This window comes from Actinia tenebrosa, unplaced genomic scaffold (genome assembly GCF_029948245.1).
Source record: "Actinia tenebrosa isolate PJP-AT-01 unplaced genomic scaffold, QUT_ActTen_1.0 PGA_scaffold0__85_contigs__length_37466705, whole genome shotgun sequence".
In the NCBI taxonomy this organism is placed as follows: Eukaryota; Metazoa; Cnidaria; class Anthozoa; order Actiniaria; family Actiniidae; genus Actinia; species Actinia tenebrosa.
In genome coordinates, this window is record NW_028292569.1 from 9,959,634 (window position 1) to 9,974,828 (window position 15,195).

The following is a 15,195-nucleotide window of genomic DNA, read 5'->3' on the forward strand; positions in this document are numbered from 1 at the left end:
TCACACATTACTTGAAACGGCTTGGTTAGATTATAAACACGATTTAACCTTGTTTGGGCTGCCTGTGGATTAACATAAATATTTATGCTACTAAAGTTATTCTGGATGTTGCCATGGGACCGTTGCCTCCCATTAATTTCTAAGAATTTGAACCGAATAAACATTTCTAGGAACTTAATTTGATTATGTGTCTGTCATTTGCAAGGGCGCCTGAGAGAACAGTTCTGATACTCACTGAATGGAAACTTGGAAAACCGCATACTAACTGAAGACTTTCCCAAATGGTAGCTCAGTTAATAGCTGGCGTCATAGCTTTTGTAGGATGGTGGGTATGGATCGTCTTCAAATTCTTCAAGACCGTTCTCTTCTCAATCTACATGGTCTTCGTTGTCGTCGTCGTACAGAAATTCCTGGTCTCCTACTACTACAAAAGCGCCAAGTACACAAACTCGATCAACACGATCAACATTAGGAGATATGATGACGAAAGCATCAGGATTGTCATTTGTCTAACTCCAAAATCTTCTCCTTCTACACCAGCTTCAAGTATACAAAGGGAACAAACATCAACTAGGCGAACACGAGCACGAAGCAAAACGGCAGCAGATGCCTTGTCTGCCATCTTTGGTTCACCTCCATCGCGTCCTTCTACACCAGCTCTAAGTAGACTAAGGAGACCAACATCTACTTGGTCGAAACAAGAAACATACGAAGCGACAGCATCAGCCTTTTCTGTCATCACTGGTGTAAAGATCATAAGCGAAAAGGATGTACAAAGGCAGCGTGAACTAGGCAAGAGGGTGAGAGCGCTCGAAATCAAAGATGTCTTCTACGGTCGACTCAGCTCGACTCAGACTAATCAAGAACAACTTTACTACATCCCGGATTCTGCTTACGATCCACAGTACGACCATGACTTTACTAACTACAAGGGAGATGACACTAACTGTACCAGAGGATACTATCCTTACAAGAGACCAGCTGGTTGGAACAGAAAGGCTGTGAGAGTGAACGGCAAGTATGGAAATGATGTTTGGCTAGGGCAACAAGGCTGGAGGAGTGAATCTTCCCCAGGAGAATGGCCAGTATCCTACCATGGAACGATGATAGACAACGTTCCCAGTATTGTGACCGGTGGATACGACACCAATAGGAGTGTACGTCAACTGTATGGTCCAGGTATCTACTCCACACCAGACTTTAAAGTAGCTGAAGATTATGCTACAGATTTCAACTACAAAGGAGAAAACTGCAAGTGCATCCTGCAGAACCGAGTCAACCTAAAGAAGACGAAGGAGCAAAAAACACCCTACGGGATATACTTCGTAACTCCTGATGAAGATGATATTCGTCCCTATGGAGTGTGTATCAAGAAAATCTAAACAAACCCGTCCAAAACCAACTACGACTCTAACGAATAATCCAGAACTTTTTATTTGAACAGTGGCAAGAGTGTTTGAATATTTAGGATTATGGAATAGTGATTTTTGTGGAATATCTATTATGAATTATCCTTTTCATAGAGTATACTTTTGTGGAGACAAGAACAGAAATCAAAGCACCTGGTTGCCCCTTAGCTGCATGCTAATTTACATATGTCTAGTCTAGATTTTCATGCCTTTTTTCTTAGAATTGTAGGGAAGTACCGAGAATTATTTGGACAGTAGCAAGAATTTACCAGCTTACATGGAATATTTTGGATTTGTCTTCGTCAATCAATGTGAATAAATTATCCTTTTATAGGACGTATATCGGACGTATAACTAGAGTAATTGCACCTTAGCTAAACGATCTCCGCATACTAATTTATATCTAGTCTAGACCTTCCTGCCTTCATTGGAATCGTAGGGAAGTACAGAGAAGTCGTCCTTTGATTGTATTTGACAAACACGTAATCCAGACTTTGAGCCTGAATATAGTTGGAATACCGGGAATCAAAATAAAGATGTAGTAGTAAAATGATTCTGTTGGCTTGCGTTTTATTAAAAGCATGCGGGCATATTCTACAGCCACATTTTATAGACTATTCTATAGTCACATATTTTATAGCCTCAATGACATACGATCTACAATGCATTTGGAAAAGCCAACGATTTCAAGTAGAGAATGCAAATATAGAAAGCCTCAATGCCTTTAACATACCAAAAAATTGCCCTTTTAAGCGCGACATTTGTTCTGGTCGTCTCCCATTAAGCATATTCAGTGTAATATCGCTCCATTTAAAACCAATTTCCCTATTGATAGTCAATCGGGTCTTGCATTCCACGTATTTTTGTATTGGTTGCCCATGGAAGTATAGTTGTGTAAATCAATAAGTTCTGTCTAGAATAGGATCTAGAAGAATTACGGTACTCCACAAAAACCTTCAAGTAAACATAAAGAGCGCGTGCTACGGGCGCGTGCTTGTAATTTTAACGACTATAGCATGATAACCAAATGACTGAAAAATCTTGAGAAAACTAACAAAGAACTCAAGATAGAGAATGACGCTCTTAAACTTAAAGTTAACCAACTAAATCTTGATGTTAATGAACTGATAAACTATTGCGATGATCAAGAGCAATATTCAAGAAGAGAATGTCTAGAGATTTACGGTATCGCAGCCACGGCTGGTGAAAACACAAACAATATCGTAACGAAAATCAGCTCTCTAATCGATGTAACCGTAAAACCCGAGGATATACCTGTAAGTCACAGATTACCAACTAGAAATAGAAGTAAAAAGGATCAATCGAGCCCGATTATAGTACGCTTCACAAGAAGAGACAAAAGAGAAGAATTGTACCAGAAGAGACGATCACTAAAAGACTTCTCGGTCAATAATATTGGTATAGATCAAGGTCAATCTATATTCAGGAAAGCCTTACTCAAAACAAAAAAGAATTGTTTAGGAAGTACATAAAATTCAAGAAAGAGAACATGTACAAGTTTATCTGGACTCACTTTGGTAGGATCTACCTAAGCAAACATGAGAAGAGTTCTGCACATAGAATCAATACACAACTTGATCTGGATCGATTGTCATCAGTTCCTTTCCATCCAGTTAGCTATGCACAAGTTGCAAGTAGTGATCTTTTGCTGAGTAGCTGTACGAATGGCCTTTCAGATAAGTTTGGTTGAAAAATGACTTTATTTATTGTCTTAGAAACTTTAAACCATACGTTTTATGCATTGCTTGGTATGTAATAATGATAACACAGAGCATGTTAACCATGCTACTGAGCAGAATGAATATACAAATCTACCTTTCCTTGAGAATGGGAGTATGTGGACCGCGTGGCACTAATGAAATAGTAGAAGATAATATAGGTAAGTTGTAGTGCTTGGGAACGAGGTTATTCCGGGCGGAAGCCCTTGGAATTAAATTCGGAAAAATTAATTTCCGACCTCGCTGGGATTCGAACCCACGACCTTCGGAATTGTACTACCGATGCTCTACCAGCTGAGCTAGAGGTCAGACTGAGAGCAGGCCGGGGTGAAATAGATGTTAGGTCGCGGTAATTATGATGCAAAGATGATCTCATCTTTATAATTACCGCGACCTAACATCTATTTCACCCCGGCCTGCTCTCAGTCTGACCTCTAGCTCAGCTGGTAGAGCATCGGTAGTACAATTCCGAAGGTCGTGGGTTCGAATCCCAGCGAGGTCGGAAATTAATTTTTCCGAATTTAATTCCAAGGGCTTCCGCCCGGAATAACCTCGTTCCCAAGCACTACAACTTACCTATATTATCTTCTACTATTTCCTTGAGAATATTGATTTCACAAACAATATAAATCACCTTGATAGTTTAGATGCAGAGTTTAACATTCCCTCTGACTCAACATTCAACTATTATACAACACATGACTTTCACAGTAGTAAAGAGATCAAGGAATATCTTGTAGATAATTCATTCCTTGCATTACACTGCAACATTAGAAGTCTTGCAGCCAATCTTGATAAATTATTTCACTAATAACTGAAATGGGTGCTCAACCCTCAATCATTGGTCTTACTGAAGTTAAGATCAAAATTGGTAATAGTCCATTACAAAATAATGACATACAAGGTTATCATTTTATTTATCAACCTAGCAATAGTAATGTTAGAGGTGTTGGTTTCTATATAAATGACTCTCTGAAAATTTCTATGAGAGAAGAATTAACAATACTGAAAGATGAATTTGAATCAATATGGATTGAGATTGATAATGGCCATCAAAATAATATGCTATGTGGTGTTATATATAGACACCCCACTAGTGACGTAACTCGGTTCATGGAATATATAAACATAACATTAGATTTAATTCACCATGAGAATAAGTTTTGTACCCTTATGGGAGACTTTAATCTAGACTTGCTTAAAGCAGAATCCCACATAGAAACAAATGATTTTCTTAATACAATGGGCTCTTCTCTTTTTCGCCCACTTATATTACAACCAACAAGAATCACAGATCACACAGCAACACTAATCGATAATATTTTTATAAATACTTTAGATTATTCAACATTAAGTGGAAATTTCATATTTGACCTTAGTGATCACCTTCCAAATTTTATGATAATTAAAAAACCCAATAATAACTTAAATAATGAAAGAATCTATAGAGGAGATTTTTCTCATCTTTAAATAAACAAAACCTAATAGATGAATTTAATCTAATTAACCGGGAGGAAACATTAACTAAACACAGTGACCCTGATCACATGTTTAATCTATTTCATGATAAACTTTTGTGCATAATAGATAAACATATTCCCTTAAAAAACGTTTCAAAAAAGAAATCAAAACTTCAAAGTAAACCTTGGATTACAAAAGGTATTATGACTTCCATACAACAACAACAAAAAAAAACCAAGTTATACAAACAATTTATCAAAACTAAATCAGCTGTCTATCAAACTAAATTTAGACTTTATAGAAATAAAAGTAATCTGACAAGAATAAGCAAGAGACAATATTATAATGATTATTTCAATGCAAATGCATCTAACAGCAAACAAGTCTGGAAAGGAATCAAAGAAATAGTAAACACCAAATCCAATAAATCTTACCAACAAATAAGCAAAATTTGCATTAATGTTAACAATGATTTAACTGATCCAAAATCAATTTCTGATGCATTCAATAATTACTTTGCCAACATTGGCAAGCAATTGGCTGATAAAATACCACATTCTAGTATTTCTGCTCTAGATTATTTAACAGATTTACCTTCTTATTATGACAGCTTCTTTCTCTTTCCAACTGATGTTGAAGAGATAGCTAAAGAAATATCTAGTCTCAAAGTAGACAAATCAGTAGGACCCTTTAGGGTCCCTGTGAAGATACTGAAAATGCTCCAGCCATGTATCTCAAAGCCTTTGGAAATAATTTTCAACTCATCTCTTGCTTGTGGTATCGTACCCAAGTGTCTGAAGGTAGCTAAGGTAATACCTATTTTTAAGAAAGGATCTCATACAGATCTTAACAACTATCGCCCTATTTCTCTCCTCTCTATCTTTGATAAAATCCTAGAAAAAATTGTCTATAAAAGAATGTTGAGTTATATTGAAGAGAGAAATATTCTCTATGACAAACAATTTGGCTTTCGATCCAATTGCTCTACTGATTATGCAATTCTGAGCATCATAGATAAAATACAAAAGGCAATTGATAATAAGGAATTCTCTTGTGGAATTTTTTTGGACATGAGCAAAGCCTTTGACACAGTTGACCACCAAATTTTACTTGAAAAACTAAATCGTTATGGCTTTCGTGGGCCTATTCTTGATTGGTTGATTGATTATTTGAAAGATAGGAAGCAGTTTGTAGCTATAGGGGAAGTTTGTTCTGAGCACCAAACAATCTCACTCGGAGTACCACAAGGCTCCGTATTAGGTCCCCTTTTATTTATTATATACATTAATGATTTTCATCTCTGTTCTAGCATCTTAGACTTCCATCTCTTTGCAGATGATGCAAGCTTATTTCATAAACATCAAAACTTAACTTCTCTACAAACTAATATCAATGTTGAGCTCGACAACATTTATGCATGGTTGTATGCTAATAAACTCACACTAAACATAGAAAAGTCAAACTATGTACTCTTTCACACTACTCAAAGGAAAATCCCATTAAACTAATCCTGAGGACTATTGACCAAAAGGAACTTAAACAGGAAAAGTATATCAAATATCTTGGTATTTTGATAGATTCAAATCTGTCATGGAAACCCCACATCAATTATATTTTGAAAAAGATCAACAGAAACTGTGGTATTTTATCTACAATCAGATATTTTATTGATCTAAAAACAAGGATAAAACTATATCATAGCTTGATATACCCATTTCTAATATATGGTATACTTGCATGGGGTAGCACCTACCCCACAACTCTTGATCCTTTATTCAAATTACAAAAGAAAGTAATGCGGGTTATAACATTCTCTAGTTTTGATGAAAAATCCAGTCCCCTATTTAAAAGATTAGAAATCATCAAACTAAATGATATCACATTTCTCTATATATCAGTCTTTATGTATAAGTATCATCATTCTATCTTGCCACCTGTTTTCAATAATTTCTTCACTAAAATTAAAGACATTCATAAATATAATACTAGATTATCTTCAAAGTCAAGCTATTCCTTACCGAAAACAAGAACAAATTATGCAATCTTTAATATTCGATTTCAAGGAGTAAAAGTCTGGAATTCTCTTGATGAAAATACTAAGGCTCTCTCCAGGACCTCATTTAAAGAAGCAATAATCGAGAATATCTTAAATAAATATTAATCATTGAATATCCTCATAATTTTTATTATTATTATTATTATTATTTATTCATTTGTATATTTTTCTCTGCTTATTTAATACTTAATTTAGTGCCAAAAATATTATATCAGTAACAAACACTATACTTTGTGCCATCTAACTTAAAATCATCTTTCCTTAATAACATAGAACGGGCTGCCTGTTTTTACTTAGCCTTGTGGTTATTGCAGACAACCTGTATCTTCTTTTCATTTATCTGCCTTGGTATATATACTATAAATAACTGTGTTTTTTATACTATTTAGATTTATTCATAAATTATCTATATTGTATATATATATTTAAAAAATGCTGTAAATCCTATAAGAGAGAGAGTGGTACAAAATAAAGTTGTTGTTGAGTCAAAACAGCAAAACGACATGAAAATTTAAACTTTGATCGAAAAATGATCAATTTTGCTATAACTTAGGGCCTTGCTTAGGGGTAAAATTTGGGGTCTGAAACCAAGAAGGAAATGTCCCCGATATTTTTCGGCAATCGAATGAAATCGAATTCTGCAACCGAATGAATTCGAATTCACGAACATTGCAGCCCATCGAACACAATCGAATATTCGATTACGTTCCATTCTGTACATTCGATTGCGTTCGACTGAAATCGAATGCAACCGAATTCACAATTGTTTTTAGCAATCGATAATGTAATTGCGTTCAGTGCATTCGATTTCCAAACCATTCGATTGATTACGCCGGGATGAGGGCAAAGAACGGTGTTTGCACGTTTGCACGTGGTGTGTGTGATTTCACGTGAGTATTCGCGTCGGTCCTGCTGTAGAAACCAATAGAAAAGATAGAAACCTTTTTGATTGACGTCCACTAAAACTCAATTTTTTGTTTGTGATGAAAGTCTAGTTGATCGCGTGTGACTGGGAATCGCAGTAACTCCAGTCCGTAACAGAAGCTATACCCGTTTTAATTCAGGCACCCTCCAGGTACCCGAGCACTCTCTCAACTGGCTCGATCCAACTTAGAATGCAAGTTTCACAGTTAGAAAACGCTTCAAATTTTATCATAAATAGGTCAAAGAATTGTTGTAACGACTTCAAGAAACTTGAAATCCATGTCTTTGTTTGCCTGACAAAGTGAGCGTTTTAGCAAAGGTCAAATCCCGAAGAGGAATTGTTTTTCGTGGACAGAACAATAGGCCATCTATTGTTACGCAAAAGAAGCTATGTTTAAAACATAGGTCTAAAAGCTCTTGTATCAAGGAATACACTGACAGCGAACTTCTGTGCAATACAGATTCGGAAGAGAAGCCATTATTTACATGAAAAATTTGATTTACCAGTGTCTAGAGCCGAAAGACAAGACGAAATCTTGCTTAAAAAGTTCGTAACTTACTTTGCAAAACCTCTGTACTCTCCTCGACTTTTTTGGCTAAGACAGCAGTCCGATGCAATAAAATCAATTTTACGTTCTTTTTTTATTACAACGTTTACTTCGTTTTCAATTTTAAGCTTCATTAGGTAAAGCCGCCATCTTGAAAAGAACATAAACACTAGTGCATTTTGGGATGCTAATCGTAGATCAAGTCGCGTAATCGGGGTTAGTTAATCAACCCCCTAATCTAGCTTTGAAAAACGATATTTAAACCACAGATTAACTAAACCGCGATTAGAGAATTTAAACCCGGTTTAGGCCTAATCCTAGGTTAGTTTAATCGGGGTTTTGTACAACCGGGCCCTGAGGACTCAATGCAAGGGGTCTATTGTCCACCTGCTCGCTTAAAAATACATCGATTTTCATGAAACTTCAGATTCTTAGTCAATATATAGTCATAATTCTATCTGACCAATAAATTTCCAGAATTTGGACGAATTTTCAGACGCGTCCAAAGAAAAGTAAATTGAAATCGTTTTTTTTTTATTGGTTGGTGCCAAAACTATTTCGAGACACCTTGCAAGTCTCGCTACCACACTAAAACGATCGAAACACATACATTTGAAAACGCAAAATTAGTTAATATTTATTAAAAACTAAAGTTATTCTGGTTGTTTATGCGGTGACCTTCCCTGCTAGCAGAGCCTATTTTCCTTTTGTTTTGGTGGAGTGAGAAAAATAGACTCTGCCGATGTCGGATGTTATACTTGTCGCGCCTGCGTGGTGTAACTTAGCAACGCTGTCATGATTTTGACAGCCGTTCTAATCAAACAACGTTTGGGGCCACGGTGTGTTACATTTGCTTATGCGCACCACATGTACCCGGTTGAAACCCGGTTTTAAAACTGGTTTCGTTCGTCCACGAACGTGGACGGCGGTGTATCAAAGGAAACGCTCTACATCGGCAGAGTCTCCCTCCTCCCCGCCTAAAAGAAGGGAGAGAAAGAGGAGAGACTCTGCTAGCAGGGAAGCGGTGACCATTCTCTCCCATATTTATTTAGTACTTGAGCCGAATAAACATTTCTGGGAACTTGATACAATTACACTGAACTGGATTTACATAAATAAAATAACCGGCTGAAGTTATTCAGGTTGTTGCTATGAGACCATTCTCTTCCATTATTTTCCAAGAATTAGAAACGAATAAACATTTCTGTGGAACTTGAACTTGATTCCTAATGTTCTGCATTTATATTCATAACAGTTCTTGGAAATTTTTAAAATGATTTAAGCAACCAGTGACTACAGTCTTAAAGACGCGTGCGAATTCGCATGAAAAATTCGGAACTTAAAGTCAACAAAGAACGAAGACATCAATTTTAGACCCGTCACAGAAGACAATTTTTTACGATTATAAAAGCAATCCTAAGGACGATAAAGGTTCATAACAGTTCTGACGCCCAAGCTAACGTGAGAAAATCGCATATACTACCTGAAGAAGTCCCCAAATGGCAGTTCCTTTTATAGGTGGTGTAATGGTTGGTGGATTGTGGGTATGGAAGTACTTTAGAGGTGAAAACGATGGTGATGATCCTCCTCCTACTCCTACACCAGTAACGACTTGGACGACACAAGAAACATACGAAGCGACAGCATCAGCCTTTTCTGTCATCACTGGTGTAAAGATCATAAGCCAAAAGAATGTACAAAAGCTGCTTGAACAAGGCAAGGAGGTGAAAGCACTCGAAATCAAGGATGTCTTCTACGGTCACCTCAGCTCTTCCAAGACACAAGCCGACGATGAAGAACAACTTTATTATATCCCGGATTCTGCTTACGATCCACAGTACGACTATGACTTTACTAACTACAAGGAAGATGACACTAACTGTTCCAGAGGAGACTATCCATACAAGAGACCAGCTGGATGGAACAGAAAGGCTGTGAGAGTGAACGGCAAGTATGAAAATGATATTTGGCTGGGACAACAAGGCTGGAGGGATGGATCTTCCCCAGGAGAATGGCCAGTATCCTACCATGGTACGAAGATAGATAACGTCCCCAGTATTGTGGCCGGTGGATACGACACCAATAGGAGTGTACGTCAATGGTATGGTCCTGGTATCTACTCCACACCAGACGTTAAAGTAGCTGAAGATTATGCTGCAGATTTCAACTACAAAGGAGAAAACTACAAGTGCATCCTGCTGAACCGAGTCAACCTGAAGAAGACGAAGAAGCAAGAAACTCTCCACGGGACATACTTCGTAACTCCTGATGAAGACGATATTCGTCCATATGGAGTGTGTATAAAGAAAATCTAAACAAGCCCGTCCAAAACCAACTACGATTCTAACGAATATTCCAGAACTTTTTATTTGAACAGGTATATTTAGGATTATGGAATAGTGACTTTAGTGGAATATTTAGGATTTGTCTTCGCAAAACAATCAATACGACGTGAGTTATCCTTTTCATATGGAGTAGACTTGTAGAGACTAGAAAAAGAAACTCACTAGAGAATGAACTTGAAGAATATTTAGGATTTGTCTTCGTCAATCGATACGAAGTGGATTTTCATTTTCATATTTTAAGACTTTTGTAGAGACTAAGAAAAGAAACTAAAGTAACTGATTTCTCCTTAGCTGCATGATAATTTAAATATGTAGTCAAGATTTTCTCTTAGAATCGACTCCTGCCTACAGCCAATCGACTGGAAATAAGATTTACTTTGAACACTCGATGTATTTGAACCAAACAATGCTTCATTTTAGAGGGTTTAAAATAGTAGAAGTTTTACTGTAATAAAATCACCTCGGTTAGCCAGAAAAAGACAGCAACAAAAAACACAACTTAGAAGCAGAAACTGTAATATCTAAGATAACTTGAATCGCTTTGGTAGAGATTCTATAAGAAAGTTTTGGAAAATGCACTAAAAGTCTGTTTTACGGGATTTCCTGATAATATGCATAAATTAACGCCGATTGCCATAACACACCCAACACTCAAACTTTAATCCTTCAGCAACTGAGTATATCGTGTAATATCTTTCAGACGCGTCCAAAGAAAAGTAAATTTTAACCGTTTATTCATAATTGGCTAGTGACCAAAAAGACTGTTTCGAGACACCTTGGAAGTCTCGCTTCCACACTTACAGCGCCTTTCATGATTACGCGCCCTAGTCAAATTTGGCGCCTGCCCAAAACACGGATTTTGGCTTCCGTCAATCAAACTCACGATAACAACTAGGCAATCTAGGCAGGTTGAATGGTAAATTATTAACAAGTTTAATACAACAGGTTTGGTCATATTCTACAAGTGAGCAAACCATACACATGTTACTTCTTCAGTTGGAACTGAAAAAACTACCCTCTTGACTATCAAGCTAGTTCGTCGTAAACCGATCTGTACTCTGACTCGTCTAGTAGCTCCTCTCTCTTCCTCGAGATAATTTATCCTGACTAACTATCCGTGTAGCCTGTAAATTTACAATTCAGGAAATTACTCTAGTTCGATTTTTACGCATCGAAACATCTCGTCCACTCAATACAATGTAATCTTTGAAATATTACGAGATATAGCCTTACATATAGAGTTCAAAGGAAAATGTTCTGGATCGATCTTGGTCTACCAGGTTATGCTCAAAGGGCTGTACCATAACGCACTTTTCGTTTCTCTTTGTGGTATTATCACTTTTTCACAAAAGCCATGCTTACTACTTATCGGAACCTCTGCGATTTCTTTCTCAAACTCTTGACCAACTGGCAATTTTAGGAAGTTATCTATATAGATCACAAGTATTCGTATTCGTTCGGTTCGCTCGCAATTCATTCGGTTGTTTTCGTGAGTTTGATTGACGGAAGCCAAAACCTGTGTTTTGGGCATGCGCCAAATTTGTCGAGGTCGCGTATTTACGAAAGGTGCTGTAAACGATCGAAACGCATATATTTGAAAACGCAAAATTAGTTAATATGTATGAAAACTAAAGTTATTCTGGTTGTTTCTGCGGTGACCATTCTCTCCCATTATTTTCAAGAACTTGAACTGCATAAATATTTATGTGGAACTTGAACTTGATTCCTAATGTTCTGTATTGATATTCATAACATTTCTTGGAAAGACTTAAATTGTATATGATTTAGATCATGACAGGTGTCACTTTACTATGATTATAAAAGCAATCCTAAGAACGATAAACTAAGGTTCATAACAGTTCTGACGTGCAAGGAAACTCGGAAAATCGCATATCAAGTGAAGACGTTCCCAAATGGCAGTTCCTTTTATAGGTGGTGTAATGGTTGGTGGATTGTGGGTATGGAGGTACTTTAGAGGTGAAAACGGTGATACTCCTACACCTGCAACGACTTGGACGACACAAGAAACATACGAAGCGACAGCTTCAGCCTTTTCTGTCATCACTGGTTTAAAGATCATAAGCGAAAAGGATGTACAAAAGCTGCTTGAACTAGGCAAAGAGGTGAAAGCACTCGAAATCAAGGATGTCTTCTACGGTCACCTCAGCTCTTCCGAGACAGAAGCTTACGACCAAGAACAACTTTACTACATCCCGGATTCTGCTTACGATCCACAGTACGACTATGACTTTACGAACTACAAGGAAGATGACACTAACTGCACCAGAGGAGACTATCCATACAAGAGGCCAGCTGGATGGAACAGAAAGGCTGTCAGAGTGAACGGCAAGTATGAAGATGATGTTTGGTTGGGACAACCAGGATGGAGGGATGGATCTTCTCCAGGAGAATGGCCAGTATCCTACCATGGTACGAAGATAGATAACGTCCCCAGTATTGTGGCCGGTGGATACGACACCAATAGGAGTGTACGTCAACGGTATGGTCCTGGTATCTACTCCACACCAGACGTTAAAGTAGCTGAAGGTTATGCTACAAAGTTCAACTACAAAGGAGAAAACTTCAAGTGCATTCTCCAGAACCGAGTCAACCTGAAGAAGACCAAGGAGCATAAAACACCCGACGGGATATACTTTGTAACTCCTGATAAAGACGATATTCGTCCTTATGGAGTGTGTATCAAGAAAATCTAAACAAGCCCGGTCGAAACCAACTACGACTCCAACGAATATTCCATAACTTTTTATTTGAACAGGTATATTTAGGATTATGGAATAGTGACTTTAGTGGAATATTTAGGATTTGTCTTCGCAAATCAATCAATACGACGAGAATTATCCTTTTCATGTGGAGTAGACTTGTAGAGTTTAGAAAAAGAAACTCACTAGAGAATGAACTTATTTAGGATTTGTCTTCGCCAATCGATTTTCATAGATAACACTTTTGTAGAGACTAAGAAAAGAAAATAGAGCACCTGGTTGCCCCTTAGCTGCATGCTAATTTACATATGCATATATTCTAGACCTTTCTGCCTTTCTCAGAATTTTAGGGAAGTACCGAGAAATCGGCCTTGGATCGTATTTGACAAAACACGCAATCCAGAACTAGAGCATGACTATAGTTTGAATACCAGTATCTAAAATAAATATTTAGTAGTAAAATGAGTCTGTTTACTTGCGTTTTATTAATTTATTTAACCGAAACCTGAACGAGTAAATACACAGGGAGCCCGGCTTTAGAATTTGTACATGAATAAAAAAAATCAATAAGTGCTTTTTGGGTTTCCTGTGTTTAGAATTTGTTCATGAATAAAAAAAATCAGTAAGTGCTTTATTGGGTTTCCTGTGTCATTTGAGATTTGAAACAAGACGCTGATACGTTGAATTTCCGGTAATCGTAAATCGTTAACGTAGCAGGAGTAATGTAAGTAACTCGAGAGCAGCTTATCATTCAAATTTAACGTATTAGTGTAACGTACTCACTAGTAAGTGGTTTACTAGGACGTGCGTTACACTAATACGTTACGTTAATCTGCTATCAAGTTACTGGTGAATGAATATTTAATGAGAAGAAAACAAAGCAAATCATTACTGTGACAGTGGTTTGGAAATGTGTTCTTAATTTGCATTAACTCATGAATATTTAATGAGGAGAAAACAAAGCAAATCACTACTGTGACAGTGGTTTGGAAATGTGTTCTTAATTTGCATTAACTCATGAATATTTAATGAGAAGAAAACAAAGCAAATCACTACTGTCACAGTGGTTTGGAAATGTGTTCTTAATTTGCATTAACTCATGAATATTTAATGAGGAGAAAACAAAGCAAATCACTACTGTGACAGTGGTTTGGAAATGTGTTCTTAATTTGCATTAACTCATGAATATTTAATGAGAAGAAAACAAAGCAAATCATTACTGTGACAGTGGTTTGGAAATGTGTTCTTAATTTGCATTAACTCATGAATATTTAATGAGAAGAAAACAAAGCAAATCACTACTGTGACAGTGGTTTGGAAATGTGTTCTTAATTTGCATTAACTCATGAATATTTAATGAGAAGAAAACAAAGCAAATCACTACTGTCACAGTGGTTTGGAAATGTGTTCTTAATTTGCATTAACTCATGAATATTTAATGAGAAGAAAACAAAGCAAATCACTACTGTCACAGTGGTTTGGAAATGTGTTCTTAATTTGCATTAACTCATGAATATTTAATGAGAAGAAAACAAAGCAAATCACTACTGTCACAGTGGTTTGGAAATGTGTTCTTAATTTGCATTAACTCATGAATATTTAATGAGAAGAAAACAAAGCAAATCACTACTGTGCACAGTGGTTTGGAAATGGTTTCTTAATAATTGGCATTAACCCCCCCCCCCCACCCCCCCCCACCCCCCCCCCCCCCCCACCCCCACCCCCCCCCCCCCCCCCCCACCCCCCCCCCCCCCCCCCCCCCCCCCCCCCCCCACCCCCCCCCCCCCCCCCCCCCCACCCCCCCCCCCCCCCCCCCCCCCCCCCCCCCCCCCCCCCCCCCCCCCCCCCCCCCCCCACCCCCCCCCCCCCCCCCCCCACCCCCCCCCCCCCCCCCCCCCCCCCCCCCCCCCCCCCCCCCCCCCCCCCCCCCCCCCCCCCCCCCCCACCCCCCCCCCCCCCCCCCCCCCCCCCCCCCCCCCCCCCCCCCCCCCCC

General features: G+C 38.0%; 4 protein-coding genes across 7 annotated transcripts in view; 3 read left to right on the forward strand and 1 right to left on the reverse strand.

Moving 5' to 3' along the window:
* LOC116295961 (rho GTPase-activating protein 32) overlaps positions 1 to 15,195 on the reverse strand; it is a 66,700-nt gene that overhangs the window by 19,135 nt on the left and 32,370 nt on the right. The gene's annotated exons all lie outside the window — the stretch shown is intronic.
* Positions 186 to 1,962, forward strand: LOC116295964 (uncharacterized). Its single transcript, XM_089029624.1, has one exon. It carries the CDS (start codon positions 282 to 284, stop codon positions 1,380 to 1,382), a length of 1,101 nt encoding a protein of 366 aa, XP_088885750.1. The 5' UTR covers positions 186 to 281; the 3' UTR covers positions 1,383 to 1,962.
* LOC116295967 (uncharacterized) lies at positions 9,434 to 10,913 on the forward strand. Its single transcript, XM_089029630.1, has one exon. It carries the CDS (start codon positions 9,637 to 9,639, stop codon positions 10,450 to 10,452), a length of 816 nt encoding a protein of 271 aa, XP_088885756.1. The 5' UTR covers positions 9,434 to 9,636; the 3' UTR covers positions 10,453 to 10,913.
* LOC116295966 (uncharacterized) lies at positions 12,286 to 13,664 on the forward strand. Its single transcript, XM_031703927.2, has one exon. It carries the CDS (start codon positions 12,396 to 12,398, stop codon positions 13,194 to 13,196), a length of 801 nt encoding a protein of 266 aa, XP_031559787.2. The 5' UTR covers positions 12,286 to 12,395; the 3' UTR covers positions 13,197 to 13,664.